This window comes from Chiloscyllium plagiosum, chromosome 24, assembly GCF_004010195.1.
Source record: "Chiloscyllium plagiosum isolate BGI_BamShark_2017 chromosome 24, ASM401019v2, whole genome shotgun sequence".
In the NCBI taxonomy this organism is placed as follows: domain Eukaryota; kingdom Metazoa; phylum Chordata; class Chondrichthyes; order Orectolobiformes; family Hemiscylliidae; genus Chiloscyllium; species Chiloscyllium plagiosum.
The window spans coordinates 36,609,147-36,629,942 of NC_057733.1; the positions used below are offsets into that span (position 1 = coordinate 36,609,147).

The window sequence follows — 20,796 nt, forward strand, 5'->3', positions numbered from 1 at the left end:
ATATTTTGATGGCAATCATTCAATGTAAAATTTTCGGGAAGCGATGTCACAAAGCTGGTTTCTATTTTCTAAAAGCTGTTTCTTTTCTCAAAGATACTATGTCCTTAGTTTTATTGAGAGGGGTAAGAAACTGCTCTTGGTGCTGATTAGACTGGTTTGGTGCAGAGATTAAAGGGTATTGAGAGGTCTTTTTCTTTAAATGTAAACAGATGAGACTTCAGGCCAAAGTGGTCATGTTTTAGAAGTGACCTGTACAATAAAAGGGGAGTGGTCAGCTCTCCAGCTGAGTAGTTTAGTTCTGTCCAGAACTGGTTGGGAGTTCAACAGGGAGCTGTGTAGAAACAAAAAACTCTCTCTCTTTCTGCCTTTCTAACTTCAATCTTTTCCATTTTTAAACTGTGTTTCAAAAGGATTTGCTTATTGGGTCTGTTTATATTCAGAACAGCATAATTAAATCTAGTTTGGATAGTCTGAGTTCTGTTGGGGTTCTTTACTTTGTTCTTTGTGTTTCATTGTGTAAGCTTGGAAAAAAAGTTTTGTCTGTTTTTAAAACCTGGTAGTCAACCTAGCTACCTCACTCCGGGTAATTTTCACTGTACACTGACCGAAACAAATTACAAAGTTACGGTCTGGGCTGCCTGCTTAAGAATATTTTGAGTGGTCTGGCCTAGTCCACAACAGACTGGGGGCTCCTTGCAGGATTTTAAACAGCGAGTGGTAGGTGCTAGTGTCTTTATTTCAGGTGTTGGCTTGGTTGGATAGACAAAGCTTGAGATAGTAATGACTCTTTCAGTCACTAAACGTTTTCTGGAAGTAGGTGCGGTGACTTTGGAGTTTTGCAAAAAGTGAATTACACCAAGCAAGCTTCAGGAATTAGCAGAGAAGCTGGAATTGGAACTGCCTGCTTCTGTGAGGAAAGGAGAGATAATTACATCAGTAGCTCAGCATTTAAACTTGCTGGAGAAACCATCAGAATCTATAGAGATAGCAAGAATTTAATTGCAAATGAAGCAGGTTGAGTGAGAGGCGAGAACTAAGGAAAGGGCAGCAGAAATTAAACAGTTTGAGTTACAATTAAAAGCAGAAGAGAGAGCAGCAGAACAGAAAAAGAGAGCTTTTGAACTTCAAAAACTGACACTTAAAAAGGAAAGTCAGCTTAAAAGGCTGAAGGTAGGCTTAGTGAGGAAGAGAGTGAAAACGAGCAAGCCCCTGGTCATCAGAGGTTCAGTGAGAAACTGTTTAAGTATGTTCACTACCTTTGAAAAGGTAGCTAAACAAATGCAGTGCCCTGTGGCGGTGTGGGTTTTGTTAATCCAAATGAAACTTGTAGGTAGGGTTAGTGAGGTATTCGCATCACTACAGAGAGGGTATCTGGTGAATTTGAGGAGGTGAAAAAAGCCATTTTAAGTGCATGTGAGATTGTAACAGAAGCCTATAGACAACGTTTCAGGAATCTAAGGAGGAACCCAGGTCAAACCTATATTAAGTTTGAAAGGATCAAACAGAGTAATTTCGATAATGGATCAGAGCTTTAAAAATCGAGCAAACCTATGATGACCTTATGGAGGTAATTATTTTGGAGACATTCAAAAGTTCACTGCCTGAAGTAGTGCGAACTCATGTGGAAGAGCAGAAAGTTAAAATAGCAAGGTTAGCAGCTGAAGTGGCTGATGATTATGAGCTGTTCTATAAAACACAGTTTGGCTTCCAGAATCAATTTTAGTCCATGAGGGATAGAAATTGGGGCAAAGAGAAATCCTCATGTGGAAAGGGAAAGGTAGATCTCAGTGAAGATTAGAAGGATAACTTACCATAGGGTAAAAAAGAAACTCTTGAGGGGGACAAAGAAGTTTAAAAAAACTCTGGGGTTTCCATTGTAATAAAGTGGGCCACACAAAATCAGTGTTGACTCTTGAGGGGGACAAAGAAGTTAAAAAAAACTCTGGGGTTTCCATTGTAATAAAGTGGGCCACACAAAATCAGTGTTGGTGGGCTACGAGAAAGCCAGATGTAGGAAAACCAGACAAGCCTGGAAGTTTTGTTGGACTACTAACAAAAAGCACAAGGGAAGTTAAACAACTGCCTCAGAGTGTAACAGAGGATCAGAGGAAGTGCCAGATCTGCTTAAAAAATATACATGCGAGGGTAAAGTTTATTCACATAGACCAGGAGTAGCAGGTAAAGCGGTTACAATATTAAGGGACACAGGATCCTCTCAGTCTGTAATGCTGAAGGATGAGGAGATATGTACTCCTGAGGGACTATTGCCAGAAAAGGTGCTGGTAACAGTGTTATGAAGATGTGGGTGTACCTTTAAGAGAGTTAAAAGCAGCAGAACTACCGGATACAGCACTAAGTGTTCTCAATAAGGTAACAATGTAACACTCGGTGAATCAACTCGATTACCTCGTTGCATGGAGACAAAAACAAGTTCGAGTTTGGCCACTCAGTTTAAATTATACCCTGAAAAATATCAAACTCCAATCCAGTTTGTACTGAGAATATTGACAATCTTAAAAGCCAATGACACAATCCGATGCTCTGGGGTATAAGACTGGGGGAAAATTGAACAGTTGAGAGGAAAACTGCCAAGTCCTAGCATGTAACAGACTGCTTGAAAAAAAAATCTCTCTTAAAATTACCTTTTTGATCAGTAACCTTTAATGCAGAAATTCCCAACAAGGATAAAAGAAGACACAGGAAGATCCGAAAACAAGAACCTACAGCTGCCTTGTTTTGAGATAAGAAGTGTTCTTTTATAAAACTTAATTGGGAGTTTTATCAGACTAGTATAATAGAAGGGAAAGTAAAAGTTAGGGGTCAGAAAAAGAAATTATAAATAGTGGTTAGTTAATTATTCTCTGTCATACTTTAAGAAATAAAGTTGTTAATTTCTTGGCTACTCAAATTTTTACACATTACTGCACAGGATAAATCTTTTCTGTGTTGCTGATTTTAAATTAAGCAGAAGATTTACCCCGTGTCATAACAACAGGAATTCATGGTGAGACAAAAAGTGCTCAATTATGTAAAGTGAGGCTAGAGAGTCCAGGGAAGAGTGGAGAATTTGTGGTAGGAGTACTGGACAAACTCTTAACACCAGAAATATAATTTGTCCTTACAGATGATATCGCTGACTGGTAGGCATGCTGCCAACTCTAGCTGAAAAGCCAATGGAGACGCAGGCAACTGAAGAAATTAAGGATGTTTATTTAGGAACTTTCCCAGATTGTGTGGTCACAAGATCACAGAGGCACAAGTTGAAGCAGGAGAGATCAAAAGGCACAGAAAAGGAAGCTGACATAGAATTATCCAAGACCTTTTTGATCAGATAAGTGGCACGGAGCAGGAGCCAATAGATAAACATGCAAGTATCTTTAGCGCTGCTAAGCTGATTGAATTACAGCAGAAAGATGAGAACTTAAATCAGTTATGGCAAAAGTCATTTACAGAGAAGGAAACTGAATGCATCCCTGTATGTTATTACTTAACAAATGATGTCTTAGTGAGGAAATGGAGACCAGTACACATTCAAGCAGATGAGAAATGGGCAGCGATTCGTCAAATTGTTTTGCCAGTAGGGTACAGAAAGGAGGTGTTGAAAGTGGCGTATGAGCTACCATTTGGAGGTCATTTAGGGGTGAGGAAAACACAGGCTAAAGTACAAATACATTTCCGCTGGCCTGGACTATACAAGGATGTATTAGAATTTTGCCCGATGTGTCATACATGTCAACTAATTGGAAAACCATGTTTAATACCTATTCCAGCAATTGAGGAACCTTTCACGGGAGTCTTGATTGATTGTGTAGATCCCCTACCTCAAACAAAAAGTGGGAATAAGTATTTATTAACAATAATGGATGTGTCGACTAGATTTCCAAAGGCAATCCCAGTACACAACATTGCAGCTAAAAGGGTTGTAGAAGAATTACTTAGATTTTTTTATGGGATACGGACTGCTAATAGAGATACAGCCAGATCAAGGATCCAACTTCACATCCAAACTATTCAAGGAGGTTATGGATAGCTTTGAACAAAGAAATTCAAATCTACTGCGTACCATCTAGAATCGCAGGGAACACTAGAGAGATAGCATCAAACACTAAAGACCATGTTGAGGGCTTATGGTCACAATTATCCAGATGATTGGGATAAGGGAATTCCGTTTGTACTTTGTGTAATCAGAGCTAGAACATAGATAAAACATAGAAAACTACAGTACAGAACAGGCCCTTTGGCCCTCAATGTTGTGTCGAGGGTTATTCCTAATCTAAAATAAAATAACTTAACTTATGCACCCCTCAATTCGCTGCTGTCCATGTACATGAAGAAGTAACAAAGAAGATTTATGAGGGCAGAGCAGTAGATGTGATCTATGTGGACTTCAGTAAAGCGTTTGACAAGGTTCCCCATGAGAGACTGGTCAGCAAGGTTAGATCTCACAGAACACAGGGAGAACTAGCCATTTGGATACAGAACTGGCTCAAAGGTAGAAGACAGAGGGTGGTAGTGGTGGGTTGTCTCCCAGACTAGAGGCCTGTGACCAGTGGAGTGCCACAAGGATCGGTGCTGGGTCCTCTACCTTTTGTCATTTATATAAATGATTTGGATGCGAGCATAACAGGCATAGTTAGTAAGTTTGCAGATGACACCAAAATTGGAGGTGTAGTGGACAGCGAAGAAGGTTACCTATGATTACAACAGGATCTTGATCAGATGGGGCAATGGGCTGAGAAGTGGCAAATGGAGTTTAATTTAGATAAATATGAGGTGCTGCATTTTGGGAAAGCAAATCTTAGCAGAACTTATACATTTAATGGTAAGGTCCTAGGGAGTGTTGCTGAACAAAGAGACCTTGAAAGTGGAGTCGCAGGTAGATAGGATAGTGAAGGCGGTGTTTGGTATGCTTTCCTTTATTGGTCAGAATATTGGACAGGAGTTGGGAGGTCATGTTGCGGCTGTACAGGACATTGGTTAGGCCACTGTTGGAATATTGCGTGCAATTCTGGTCTCCTTCCTATTGGAAAGATGTTGTGAAACTTGAAAGAGTTCAAAAAAACTTTACAAGGATGTTGCCAGGGTTTGAGGATTTGAGCTATAGGGAGAGGGCTGGGGCTGTTTTCCCTACAAGTCAGAGGCTGAGGGGTGACCTTGTAGAAGTTATGTACAAAATTATGAGGGGCATGGATAGGATAAATAGACAAAGTCCTTTCCCTGGGGAGGAGGAGTCCAGAACAAGAGGGCATAGTTTTAGGGTGAGAGGGGAAAGATGTAGAAGAGGTCTAAGGGGCAACTTTTTGATGCAGAGGATGGTACGTGTATGGAATGAGCTACCAGAGGAAGTGGTGAAGGTTGGTACAATTTCAACATTTAAAACCCATTTGGATGGGTATATGAATAGGAAGGGTTTGGAGGGATATGGGGTAGGTGCTGGCAGGTGGGACTAATTAGGTTGGATATCTGTTCGGCATGGACAGGTTGAACTGAAGACTCTGTTTCCATGCTGTACATCTCTATGATTCTATGATTTCAGCACAGAAGGACGAACCAAGTTCAGAAGATTCTGAATTGGACATTCCTCAAATCAAATTGGACATTCCTCAAATCAAATTGGACAATGAGGAAGTCGTCAAAAATTGGGATAAATTATTGAGGAAATCAAAATGACCTGAAAGAGTTATTACTATCACAAGGGGAGATATACTGAAATAAACTGGGAAGTACTGACCTAATTGTCCATGATATAGATATAGGAGATGCCGTTCCATTAAGCAACATCCTTATAGGCATATTCCTCTAAAGTTGGCACAAATTCAGTAGGAGATAGAGTGCATGCTCCAAGATGGCATAATCAAAGTGAGTTACAATGATTGGAGCTCACCCATAGTCATGGACCCAAAGCCAGATAGCACCCAATGGTTATGTGTGGACGATCGCAAAGTCAATGCTGTTACAAAAACTGATGCATATTGAATTCCATGGTTGGAGGACTGTGTCAAAAAAGTGGTACAAGCAACTTACATTTCTAAGTTGGACTTGTTCAGAGGCTCCTGGCAAGTATCTCTGTCAGAAAGAGCAAAAGCAATTTCGGCTTTCATAATGCCAAATGGACTATATCAGTTCAAAGTCATGCCATTTGGTATGCAAAATGCTCCAGCCACATTTCAGAGCATGACTAATGAAGTCATTGTCGGATTACCCAACTGTGTGGTGTATATTGATGACCTGGTGATTTTTAGTCACTCATGGAAGGAACATTTACAGCATTTATTGGACTTGTTCGATTGACTTCGGAAGGTAGGCTTGGTGGTAAACCTAGCTAAAAGTGAATTTGCCAAAGCCCAAGTAACTTTCCTGGACCATGTTATCGGACATGGACAAATGGCTCCAAGGGATGTGAAAACACAAGTAATTGGGGAATTTCCCACACCGTCGACGAAAAAAACAGTACTGCACTTCCTGGGATTGAGTGGATGTTACTCAAAGTTTGTGTCGAACCTTAGCAGTGTAGCTGCTCCACTCACTGAATTGTTAAAAAAGGTCAGGAAGTTTCAGTGGACAATGGACTGTCAAAAGGCATTTGATAACCTAAAAACTGTTAACCACTGCCCCAGTATTAGCCACACCTGATTACACGAAGTCTTTCAAGGTGGCTATTGATGTCAGTGCGGTGCTCCTGCAGGAGGAGGACAAGGGAATAGAAAGACCCGTCAGGTATTTTTCCAGAAAGTTGAACACTCTTCAACAGAAATATTCAATGGTGGAGAAAGAGACTTTAAGCTTGATGTTGGCATTGCAGGTTTCAGAGTTTATATCACCAGCAATGCATCTGAGACAATCGTATACACTGATCATAACCCATTGACATTTGTGGAAAAGATTTAAGGACAAAAGTGTCAGACTGGTTAGATGGACCTTGTTGTTGCGGCCATTCAATTTGACAATTGTGCATGTGGCAGGTTGCAAAAATGTGGTTGCCGATGCATTATCGAGACTCGAATGAGATACATGGGCATTCAGTAGCAGGAGTACCACAGCCTAAATTCGCATGTGGTTGTGCATGTTTGCATGTGTGTAATTAGTATAGAGTATATGTGTGTTTCGGCTACTAACCGGGTCTTTGAAGGGTTTTAAAAATGAAGCCATCTTTTGGGTACTGATGGCTCTTTTTTTTAAGGGGTGAGTTATCACAAAGCTTTTCTTTTTTCTAAAAGCTGTTCCTTTTCTCAAGGATACAATGTCCTTGGTTTTTGTTTAGAGGGGTAATAAACTGCTCTCAGTGCCAATTAGACTGCTTTTGTCCAGAGATGAAAGGGTATTGAGGGGCCTTTTTGTTTATATGTAAACAGATGAGACTTCAGGCCAAAGTGGTCATGTTTTAGAAATGACCTGTATAATGAAAGGGGAGTGGTCAGCTCTCTAGCTGAGTAGTTTAGTTCTGTCCAGAACAGGTTGGGAGTTCAACAGGGAACTGCGTGGAAACAAATTCTCTCTCTTTCTGCCCTTCTAACTTCGACCTGTGAGCAGCTGTTCCATTTTTTAACAGTGTTTCAAGTGGTTTTGCTTATTGGGACTGTTGTTATATTCAGAACAGCATAATTAAGTCTAGTTTTTGATAGACTGAGTTCTGTAGGGGTTTCTTATTCTGTTCTTTGTGTTTCATTGTGTAATCTCGTGAATAAATTTTTATCTATTTTTAAAACCCAGTAGTCAACCTAGCTACCTCACTCTGCATAATTTTCACTGTAAACGTACCGAAACAAATTACAAAGTTATGGTCTGCTTAAGAATGTTTTGAGTGGTCTGGCCTAGCCCATAACATAGAATTCTATTAGATTGACAAGAATGGTTCCAGGGATAAGGGATTCAGTTGCATGAATAATTTGGAAGGCCTGGTGTTGTTGTCCTTAGAGAAGACAAGGTCAAGAGGATTTTTTACTGAAGTTTTCAAAGTCAGGATGGTTACTTGCAACATATATTAATGATTTAGATGAAGGAACTAGATATCATATCTCCAAATCTGCAGATGACACTAAGCTGGGTGGGAGAATGAACAGTGAGAAGGATGCAGAGATGCTTCAGTATGATTTGGACAAGTTGAGTGATTGAGCGAATGCATGACAGATAGAATATAATGTGAATAAATGTGAGGTTATCCATTTTGGTAGCGAAAACAGGAAGGCATATTATTATCTGAATGGTGATAGATTGGGAAAGGGAACAATGGGATCTGGGTGTCCTGATGTTGAAAGTAAGTATGGGGTGAAGAAGATGGTGAAGCAGGCAAATTTGTAATTTGGCCTTCATTGCGAGAGAATTTGAGTACAGGTGCAGGGATGTCTTGAATTATAGAGCTTTGGTGAGATCACACCCAAGTACTGTGTACAGTTTTGGCCTCCTTATCCGAAGAAGCATTTTCTAATTATGAAGGAAATGGAACTAAGGTTTATCACACTGAATAATGGCAGGACTGATGTGCTAAAAGAGACTATATTCACTGGATTAATTATGACTATATTCACTGGAGTTTAAAAGAATGAAGGGGGATCTCATAGAAACCCATAAACTTTGAACAGGATTGGACAGGATAAATGTAAGATGTTCCTGATGGTTGGTAAGTCCAGGGTGAGGAAACATAGTTTCAGGATATGGAGTAGGTTATTTAGGTCAGATATGAAGAGAAAGTTCTTCACCTAGAGAGTGCTGAACCTGTGGAATTCTCTGCCACAAGAAGTCGTTAAGGACAAAATATTTAATGCTTTCAAGAAGCAGTTACACACACCTGTAGTTCTTAAGGATAAAATGACCAAAGGGTATGTATGGACACCAAATCTAGAGCCCCCTTTATGTCAAACAACATATAGGGTAGATAAAGCAACTAAGAAATGCTTATCAGACACTGAGAATTCACTATTGCTAGAGGACAATATAAAACACAAGAAGGAAATCAAAAAGGAAATAAGGAAAGCAAATTGAAAACATGAAAGCATACTAGCAGTAAAATCAAGGAGAATTCAAACATCCATTTTTCAATAAATTTTCAGAGTAAGACGATAACTAAGGAAAATGTAGGGCCCTTAAGAGAAGGAAAAGATAATCTATGTGTAGAGGTAGAAGATGGAATTATCATTCTGAATGAATACTTTGTCTCTCTTCACAAAATAGGTAGATACTGAAGGCAAGTAGTTATATAGGAGTGTGAAATATTAAATGTGATAAATGTAGTGAGATAAGAAGTATTAAAAGGATTATCATCCTTGAAAGTGGAGAGAACACCAGGGCCACATGAAATGTACTACTTGGCTGTTAAAAGAAGCCAAGGAGAACATTTTAGATGCTTTAATCATTAATTTCCAATCCTTACCAAATGCAAGTGTGGTCTTACAAGACTGGAGGACAACTAACATTGTATCTTTGTTTAAAAATAGAGTGACAGATAAACCAAATAATTATGGGCCAGCCAAACCTTGGGAATGAGTAGATTATTGGAATCAATTCTCATAGAAAGGATAAACCATCATTTAAGAAGGCAAGACTAAACAAGAACAGTTAGCATGGATTTGTTACGTGAAGCTTGTGCCTCCTGGCATGATTCTTTGTTTTTAGGTAATAAGGAGAATGGATGAGAGTAATGCAGTTGATGTACACTGCTTGGATTTTGGCAAGGCTTTTGATAAAGTTCTGTATGGCAGACTGGTTTTTAAAAATTGCCCATAAGATTGAGGGGTCATAGCAAGTTAGATATAAAATTGGCTCAGTGGCAGGAAAGAAAGGATTAAGGTTAACTTGGAGAAATATGAGGTGATGCATTTTGGGGGTTTTTACAAAGTAAAGAAATATAAAATAAAAGGAAAGTACTGAGAAGTGCAGTGAGAAGTGAGGGACCTTGGACTGCATATCCACAGATCTCTGAAGGTAACTGAATAAGTTTCTAAGTGGGTTAAGAATGGAATGCCTTCCTTGATTAGCCAAGATATAGAATGTAAAAGCAGTAAGACTTTGCTGGAACTACATAAAATACTCATTAGACAACAACTTGAGTATTGCTTGCAGTTCTAGTTACCTCATTACAGAAAAGATATAATTGCATCTAAGAGGATATTTATGAGGATGTGGACAGGCCTGGAAAATTGCAGCTGTGAGGAAATACTGAATAGGCTTTGTTGTTTCCTTGGAAGAAAGCACACTGCAGAGAGACCTAATTAAGGTTACTCGGTTGTGAGGAGCATGGATAGAATAGATGGAAAGGACTTATTTCTCTTAGTGGACAGATCAATGACGAGGTGTTAGAGATTTAAAAATATTGGTAGAAGGAGTACAGGGAGATGAGGAAAAGTTTTTTTTCATTCAGAATGTGGGAGGGGTCTGAAAGCAGGTGGAAAAAAGAACAGTATAGAACTGCACATCTCATTTAAAAAGTCTCTGGATATGCACATGGAGATCCACAACCTCCAAGGAAAAGGGCCAAGTACTGGAAAATGGAATTCGATTGGGTGGCTCATTTTACTGTCAGCATAGAGATGATTGTCAGAGTGACCTTCTTCCATGTTATAACAATTCTTTGATTATTTATGTTAATTTTTAGGGATTTACCTAAATTCAGTTGCTCTGTTCTAGAAATTTCTTGTGTATTGTTTTGTGTGGATGGATGGCTCTTCTCAGATTTCAGCTTTTGCGAGTCACCGGGTTCAGCTGGAGATTCTGGTAATACAACGTCATCCGACATTATCTGTGAACATTACAAGATTAAACATAAAATCAGCCTCATTGTAATAATTATATAATTAGTAAGGAAGAATAATGCTTTAACAGGTTACAATATTTTGTCTGTCCTATTCATAGGTCAAAAATTATTTTAGCAATAATTATAGTGTCATTTTAGCCTTTATCCACTACTTTAACAGTAATGCATATCACTGGGGAAATCATTTAAAATTAATTGTTGATTTTTTTTTTCAAAAACACTTCCCTAACATTTAATATTACAGAATTGTTGTAAAACCACACACAAAATTATAATAAACATTATTTAGTGCTTCCTCTGGAACATATTCAGCTGAAGTATGAATGCAAATCCACAATCTATTTTTTCAGCAACAGACATTTTTGGCACTTTTCTGTATTCGAAAGAGTTTGCTAACACTGAGCCTAGGATTCCTGACTAACAAGTTCAAGCTTTCATGGGATTTCAAGAAGATTTTAAAAATTACTCAAGGAATTAGAAGGAGACTCCTTTGTCTATTTTGTGAGCAATTTATTCTAGTGGATGTAATAGAATAAATGTTCTCCTGCTGCATGACATTCCCTTGTCCCGAGTTCTCTATGATCCTGGGACTCAGGGGAAGAGATGTACTTTCTGCAGCAGCCACAACCTGCTCCAGACTGCAAGAGCTGCTGACCTCTGATTCTCCAACAGCTCTGACCGATCAGGACTTCAGTTTTCAGGATTTCAGTTGGAGGCCCAAAGTAGACTCGCCAAAGCATGATTAGCACATGGTTTGGCAGGACTTACCATAAAAGGCAGGGTGGGATCTCTCCCTGGCTCTTGAGCCAGCAGATGCATTCTTGTTACCACAACAAGATTCCATCCATGGGCACTATGCAGTTATCAAGAGCAGGCACTGCAGCTTTATCTTTGGAATATTAAACATTATAGATTTCAATTACAACAACTGCCTCCAGAATGAAAATGTCTAAAACATTAAATATAAATATATTTATCAATCTATATGTTCAACCAATTCTGGTGAAGTGGGACTTTGCACTTCTTCAGCTGGACCTTCAAGATCTGCCTCGAGTTGCATATATACAACAGATTTTTGTTGCTTTACTTTGATACCATGCTAGTTGATAACCCACAATTGATAGCTTGTTTCAACTGTGAAACTCTTTGGTTTCTGCATGCTATTTTGTACCACAGCTTCCTCTCATGTCAGAAAGTAATCAACATTAACTTTGTGCTGTGCTTGACCTTTCTGAAAATGAGATTCCAAAGCCAAAGCTTTCTAGTCTGTGACACAGTCCCAGATCTTCCAATTAGTGTTGTTAATCTGATTACTGAATTTGTATTAGACGAAAAAAAATACACAGTTACCTTTGGAGGAATTCCATGTGCAATTGTGAAGGTTAGAGACATTCCCTGCTGAAGCAGTTTAATCTAGGTCAGAAGCCTATACAGCTGAGAGAATTGGTATTGAAACCATGCCTCTTTTTGACGCTAGCTACTGTATTCTAAGATGCAAAAATCCTGAAAGCACTTTGACATATTAGATAAGGTAAGTATCTAAGGTAAGTAGGGAGTTGGAGTAAATTTGCAAGTGTATGAGAGGTTAGCTTTGCAGGCGGGCAAGGGGGCACAGTGGCAGATTTGTGAGGTTTAAGACAGCCAGGTGGATGAGGGTAATGCAGCAGGCATGTGCTGTGGTGGGGGAGTTGGAGGTTGTTGTGGTGCAGGGGTGGGGTCCTGGAATCAGCAGGAGGTCGCAGCGGGGGGGACGTGAGAAACGGCAGATCAATTCTTTGTCAGAGCAGGATTGGAGATGGGGTGGGGAGGTCAAACAATGGCATCACTGGCTAGCCAATATTTATTGCCAATCGCTAGTTGCCCTTGAGAAGGTGGTGGTGATCTGACCTCTTAACCACTGGCAGACCATGTCCTTTTGGTAGACTCACAAAGCAATTAGGGAGGAAAGTCAATTACAATCAATTGTCCATAGAAAGATTTTAAAAAATTGCTGAATTGGCCAATGATGCCCACATCCCACAAAAAAAGGATAAAGTCCAAGAAGCTTCAGGGGTGCTTCACTATTTTAACTTTGGCAGAAACCCCATTTACACATGTCTACCACACTTCAAATAAAATTACATCAGCAGAAGATCAAGTCTGAGAAACTTCCAGAAAAAAAATCAAAATACCATTCAATAGTACAAGGCTGTTGTATATTCACATTCTAAACTGCAATGTACATATTCAATAACCCTATAAATCCCCATACAGACCATGGTAACTGTTCCATTGACACAAAGAAAAATTTAATTTACAATTTAAAGTTAGAGAAGGAATAGAAAACTCTTACAGTTGTCTAATACAATAAGTATAAAGATAAGATTTAAGGAATTTGCAAATGCCACTCCCAGTTATGCTGTAATGTAACAATGACATCAGAGTCATGTGAGGAAGATTCTGCTGAAAGGTTGAAACTACACAGTAACTTAGGGCAGAGATCTCTGCAGCAAGAGAATCATGTATGAATTATAATTAAGTACTCTTTGAAGAAACACCTTAAGGTCTGGACTGTGCTTACCTAAACACATGAAACAATAAGTTCCACTAATTTTTCCTACATTTTGACTGAAGGAACTGTATACTCTTGGGACAAAGTTCTTAAGGTAACAGCAAAATTTACCCTTTGTTCAAGTGACCATTCTGGACACATAAGGCATCAGCCTACAAAATGATTCCTAGGCTGGAATAAGACTGTGACAGGAGGTAAGGAAGCAAGTACTCAAGATTGAACATGATTCCACGCTCAGCTAAAATTTAAGCAGATACATTTTTCAGTAGAACGTACTGGGGATAATGATCAAAAGTGGGAATTGTGTTCAACTAGTTGCCTTTCTACATCAATTGCAATGAATTCAATCACAGCTCGCCTAGTACTGCATTATAGCTTCAGAACGGCTTTGCTGGTATTTGCCAGTCTCAATCACCCTCGGTAACCAAGTGGGCCTTGAAGGATAGAAAGACAAAAATATTCTAATATTAAATGTTTCAAATTATAATTCACATTAAAAATGTAAAGTTGCTGAAAAATACATTTACCATATTTGTATCTGATTCCCATGTATCTTCAATTAGTTCAAGTGATTTTGAAGGTTCTGCAGTGGGTGCCCTATCTCCTTGCTCCGCAACATCAGCTTCTGCCTGATTTCCATGAAAATAAAAAGAACTGTCAAATTGTGCTAGAGCTGCCCAGAGAAGTAATACCTTAAACCTGTATTGTTTTTATTTGTAATGAGTCTTCCATTTTCTACTAAGTTCCACTTTCATAACACCTTGAACAAAATAAAACATCAGGAAAGACTTCACAAGGTTCATAAAAAAACTGGAGATCAAACAGCATTAGGTATGATGACCAAGGCAAAATTCAACAGGAAGGTTTTAAGGATTCAAATGAAAGAAGTGAAACAATAAGACACAGAATTTAGCAAGACAATTTCAGGTTTGGAATCAAAAACACTGAAGTTCCATCTCTAATTATCAGCCAACGTAAAGAGAATACAAAGGAGGCTGCAGTCATAAAAGCAGAGGACATGTATTGAATTGTATGATGAAGACATTTTGAAAAGGTACACAGGGCAGTACCACAAAGCACTTGTATATTCGGGAAACAACTGTGAAAATGGTAAGTTTGGGATTGGAACAGTCTTTTTTAAAACAGAGGGACAGAAAATTGGTATAGATATGTAGCTTCTGTAAACAATGCCAAACCAATGGAACAAAGATCCAATTGCAATTGCAATCAGCTGTCTTTTATTTAAATCACTCGTGGGATGTGGGCATCGCTGGTTGTCCAGCATTTATTCCCTGTCCCTAAATGCCCTTGAGAAGGAGGTGATAAGCTGACTTTTGAACCACTGCAATACACTGCTTTAGGTTGGCCCACAATTCTCTTAGGAAGGGAATTTCTGGGACTTTGACCTACCAGCACTGAAGGAACAGTGATATATTCCCCAGTCAGGTTGGTGAGCACTTGGAGGGAAACTTGAGGTGGTGGTATTCTCCTGTATCTGCCCTTGTCTTTCTAAAGAGAAGTGGTCATGAGTTTAGAACGTGTTGTCTGAGGATCTTTGGTAAATTCCTGTAGTGCACCTTGTAGACAGTACACAATGCTGCTGCTAAGCGTCATTGGTGGAGGGAGTAAATGCTAGGGGATGTGATGCCAATCAAGCCATTCAACCACCAGATAATGCTATCCTTGATTTACTACTACACCCAATATTTCCAGTTAGACCAGAGAGGATGGTAGAAATACGTTTTTTAAAAATTTTAATCCTTAGCGATAAGGAGCATTGAGTTAAGGGGGAGGTCATATAGCCTCTCAGACCTGTTTCACCACCATTCAGTGAGATCATAGTTGAATTGCAATCTAACTCAAAAATTTGAGTTACGCCAAATAACTCAATTTTTTTGCCCCATTTTAACAAAAAATATAAATCCTACATTTACAATTAACAACTGATATGACATCAATTTGACATTGAGAAAGAGAGTTTTAAATTTCTACCAGCCCTTAAGTGCATCAATTTTTCTTAATTTTGTTCGCGAAAGATCTAACTTGAAATTTTGACCTTTAGTTCCAGAACTCCCAGTGGCCATAGTTCCATTCTATTTATTTCCCCTAACATTCGGGAAATTTTGATGAATGTCAGCATACATAAATTTCTTTGCTTAAGTTTTGGAATCCAGGTATTACTTTGGTCAAACTACAGCACGCATCCTTCATGGGCAATATATATATCAAAAGTTTGCCCGCAATTGAACACAATTCACACACTCCCTGCTCTACACAGATCTGCTACAATGGACCCACATATTCACGAGGTTGGCCAGGCCTGACTTTCTTTTCTCTGTTGACAGTCTGAAGGATCATATAGTCCTTTGCAGTAGATAGGGGATTTTATTATAACAGTATCTGCATTTACTTTGTTATCTGTGGGAGGTACATATTCATGTGGATAACAGGAATCTGGTTGACTGACTCTAGATGGGAGTCCAATCGTAGTTTTCTAGCACAGAAGCATCCATTTGGCTTTTGATTATTTTCCTTAGCTGTTCATGGGATTTTAAGAATCTTTATACTTAACCCCACAAATTTCTTTACTTCTCCATTATTTGCAGTTTTCACCATTTAGTAAGTATATTTATTTTCAGGTTCAAAGTGGATGATGTCAAGTTGCTTACATCGAAATTCATTTGCCACAGGTTTACCTATTCACTCAGGCTCTCAGAATTTCTTGATACTTTTCTGCTTCCATTTACATTGCATAATATTTCCTGAATTATAAGCCACATAACAATAAAATAGTAAACATTCAAAATATTAAGACATTCTTACATCTTCATCCACTTCTGGTGATATAGTAATTTCTGAAGTGAGAGTCAAACCTCCTTGCTCAGCCATATCAGCTTCTCCCTGATTTGCAAGAATAGGAAAATAATCATCAGATGATTGTTCCAAGGTTGCCCAAACAAATAAAAATTTGCACAGTAATGCTTGCCACCATCTGAAAGCTCAGAAACAGAAGAAACAAAGGAATCACAAAAAAGCTTGCTTGTGAAGGAGATATCTTGGTGGTGGGGAGGGGGGTAAATAATGGTAAAGATTTTAAATAACACGAAAAACAAGCTGTGAATCCATAATCCACACATAATACTTCCCTTATAAGGTGTTGGTGATTATCATATGTGGTTGTTGCTTAATTTCCTACGGTCATGATGAAATGGGACAGGTACCATTGCTTGTCCTCAAGAAGCACATAACAGCAGACCACAGGGATGCATAATAATGGAGCAGAGTTCCTTCTGCGCTAAATGTGTAATTGCCTCAACAGTTTTGGTAGCTCCTGACTAGATGCATACATGACTGTTCCTAATATCTTTCCATTGATGGGTAGCAGGAATTACAGTAATGGTAATGCAGTCTGGCAAACACTGTTGCCTCTGAGACAACCTATAGAAATTTTAGCAGCACTTAAGTAAAGTTCATTATAATTATAAAGAAGACAGTTTTAAGATATCAGCTTGGAAAAATGCATAACTCAGAGACAGAAAGGAGGGCTGACTTTAAAAGCAGCTCTCGATTTAAGCATCTGAGTACATGCAATCATTGCTTCTCATAGTGTTGTGGCAGAAATAACTGCAGCAAAATTCAATGTTAAATTCTACTTTGCTTTGGGCCTCCTTTTTCCAAAAGAAAATCCACTTTTGTAGCAACTTGAACAAGGCAAAACAAAACAAAACATCACATGGTTAAAAATTAACTGGATAGCAAGCAGTATGAACTATGGTGACGAAAGACAAAATTGAAAGGTAGTTTTTAAGTATGCAACTGAAGAAATCAAAAGACATTGCAAGATATCAGGGTTTAAGGAAACAATTTCAGGGTTGGAATCAAAAGGGCTAAAGCTCTGATTCTAATTATGAGCCAAGGAAGCAAAGACGCAAAAGAGGTTAGAATTATAAAAGGTAGAGGATACGTGCTGAAATGTAGAACTAAATCAGGTTGAAAAGATACATAGTAGCAATAGGAATTATAGAAACATAGGAATAGGAGAAGGTACAAAGATGTGCAGGTTAAATGTATTGGCCATGCTAAATCGCCCATAGTGTCCAGCGATGTGCAGACGAAGTGGATTAGCTATGGGCAATGCAGGGTTACAGGGATAGAGCGGGGGCATGGTGGTTCTGGGTAGGATGTTCTTCAGCAGGTTGGTATAGGCCCAATGGGCTGAATGGCCTACTTCGACACTGTAGGGACTCTAGGATTCTACAGTTTGGCTGATGTCTACACCATCCAATAAGATCATGGCTGACCTAGTTGTGGTCTCTGCTACGCTTTCCCGTCTGCATCCCATAACTCCCTGTCTATCAAAAATAGATATCATCCGACCGTGAATAAATTTGAAGACCCAGCCTCCATTATCTTCTGAGAAAAAGAATTCTATATAGTAACATACTAGAAGAAAAAAACATCTTTTGTGTCTTAAAAAGATCTTTTAAATTATGTGTCCCGGTTATATTCTACCCCAAGAATGGAAATATCCTTCTTATATCTACCCTATCCAGTGCCCTCTCGGCATTATGATTAGATTAGATTAGATTAAATTACTTACAGTGTGGAAACAACAAGTCCACACCGACCTTCCGAAGAGCAACCCACCCAGACCCATTCCACTACATTTACCCCTTCACCTAAAACTACGGGCAATTTAACATGGCCAATTCACCTAACCTGCACATTTTTGGACTGTGGGAGGAAACCGGAGCACCTGGAGAAAACCCACGCAGACACGGGGAGAATGTGCAAACTCCACGCAGATAGTTGCCCAAGCTGGGAATTGAATCCGGGTCTCTGGCGCTTTGAGGTAGCAGTGCTAACCACTGTGCCACCGTGCCACCCCTATTATATGTTTAGATAAAATTGCCTGTAATGTTTTGAAATTCCAATGACTAAGGACCAGACTTGTTCAATCTTTCTTCATAAGATAATCCTTTTATCCCAGAAATGAGTCGTGAACCTTCTCTAAACTGTCTGTAAAGCAATTATATCTTTTTTTCCAAATAAGAAGAGCAAAACAGGACCTCCTGCCTTTTCTATTTCTTATCTCTACCAAGCTAATTCTCTATCTTTGTTGTTCAGGGTTAGGTTCATCTCTCAGTACTAAACATGCCAGGCTGCGTAGGTTAGCCATGGGAAATGCAGGGTTACAGGAATAGGGTAGGATGTGTGGGTCTTTGAGTGATGCTGTTTGGAAGGTCAATGTGGACTCGATATGTCGAATGGCCTGCTTCCATAAGGCAGGAATTCTATGATTCATGTCACAATATCAGTTACCTTTCAACTACATCTCTGAAATGCTTGTCAGGTTATACACATTTATCTTCATTCTTTTATTTACAAATGCTGCATGTAGTTAAATACAGGACCTTAAATTTGGTTTTTAAGCCATATTTGCAATTTCTGTTCTTGTCTGCAAATGCGCTTTTACATTTGCATTTTCTGACCCTACCTGTCACACTCAGATAATCATAACCCAAACTACTGCCTTGCTCTAATGCTTTGTTGATTCCCTCGACCAGTTTTAAAAAAATCATATGTGGAAGTGGATGTCGCTGGTTGGCCAGCATTTATTTCCCATCCCTCATTTTCTTGAGTAGGTGGTGGAGAGCTACCTTCTTGAACCACTGCTGTCAGTGTGTCATAGATACATCCTACTGTTAGGGAGGGAATTCCAGGAACAGATACTGTGTCCCAGATACAGTGAAGGATTGGCAATATATTTCCAAGTCAGGATAGTGGGTAGCTGGGGGGGGAGGCGGGAATTACAGGTGGGACATTCCCATATATCTGCTGCCCTTGTTCTTCTAGAGGGAAGTAGTCATGGGTTTAGAAAGTGCTGTATGAGGATCTTTGGTTAATTTTTGCAGTGCATCTTGCAGATAGTCCACGATGCTGCTATGGTGCATTGGTGGTAGAGGGAGTGGTTGTCAATCTATTGTGTTGCTTTGTTCTGAATGGTTCTTCAGTATTGTTTGAGGTGCACTCATCCAGTCAAGTGGAGAGTATTCCATCACACTCCTGACTTGTGCCTTGTAGATGGTGAACAGGATATGGAGTGTCAGTAGAGGAGTTACTCGCTGCAGTATTCATAACCTCTAATCTGCTCATGCAGCCATTGTATTTATATGGTGCATCCAGTTGAATTTCTGGTCAATGGTGGCCTGTAGAATATTAATACTGGGGATTCAGTGATGGTAATACCATTGAATGTTAAAAGGCAGTGGTTTGATTATCTCTAATTGCAGGTAGCCATTGCTTGGTATTTGATGGGGTGTCAATGTTACGTGCCGCTTTTCAGCCAAAACATGAATATCGTACAGATATTGTTGCATTTGAACATGGACTGCTTCAGTATCTGAGGAGTTAGATTTAGTGCTGAATATTGTTCACCAACGATTGCACATTCTTACTTCTGACATTATGATGGAGGGGAGGTCACTGATAAAGCAGCTAAAGATAGTTGGAATGAGGACACTTCGCTGAGGAACTCCTGTAGAGATGACCTGCAGTTGACATGGCTGGCATCCAACAACCACAATCACCTTCCTATGTACTAGATTTGCCTCCAGTCAGTGGTGAGTTTTCCTATTTCTCCTTAATTCAAGTTTTGCCAGGGGTCCTTGATGCCACACTCTGTCAAATGTGGCCTTGGTGTCAAGGCCAGTCAATCAACTCACCTCTGGAATTCAGCTCTTTTGTCCATGTATGAACCAATGCTGTAATGAGGTCAGGAGATGAGTGACCCTGGCAGAACCCAAATTGTGCATTAGTAAGCAGGTTGTTGCGAAACAGCAATGTTGATGACACCTTCTATCACTCTACTGATGACTGAGAGTTAAGTTAATAGGCAGGTTTAGATTTGTCCTACATTTCGGGGCTGGTTCATGCCTAGACAATTTTACACATTGAGTGGTAGATGCTAGTGTTGTAGCTGGACTAGAACAACTTTGCTATGGTTGTGGCAAGTTCTGGAGCACAAATCTTCAGTACCATTGCCATAATATTGTCAAAACCCATCGACTTCGCAGTATCCAGTGCTTCTATCTGTTTCTTGGTATCAAATAGAATGCATTAAATTGGCTGAAAACTGACATCTGTGATGGTGGGGACCATTTAAGGAGACTGAGATGGATCATCCACTTAGCAACTCTGACTGAAGAATTTTGGGAATGCTTCAGCCATGTCTTTTGCTGGGCTTTTTCATCATTGAGGATGGGATATTTGTTGAGCCTCCTCTCGAATAGTTGTTTAACAGCCTACCACCATTTTCAACTGGGTAAAAACAATGACTGCAGATGCTGGAAACTAGATTCTGGATTAGTGGTGCTGGAAGAGCACAGCAGTTCAGGCAGCATCCAAGGAGCTTTGAAATCGACGTTTCGGGCAAAAGCCCTTCATCAGGAATAAAGGCAGTGAGCCTGAAGCGTGAAGAGATAAGCTAGAGGAGGGT

General features: G+C 39.4%; 1 protein-coding gene across 1 annotated transcript in view; it reads right to left on the minus strand.

Moving 5' to 3' along the window:
- The window catches only part of ccdc40 (coiled-coil domain containing 40), a 96,530-nt gene that overhangs the window by 62,946 nt on the left and 12,788 nt on the right, over positions 1-20,796 (minus strand). Inside the window, exons 4-6 of the mRNA XM_043714804.1 lie at positions 16,122-16,199; positions 13,826-13,927; positions 10,597-10,732 (exon numbers count right to left, since the gene is read on the minus strand). Coding sequence (XP_043570739.1) covers positions 10,597-10,732; positions 13,826-13,927; positions 16,122-16,199 — 316 coding nt within the window. The remainder of the gene's footprint in view (positions 1-10,596; positions 10,733-13,825; positions 13,928-16,121; positions 16,200-20,796) is intronic.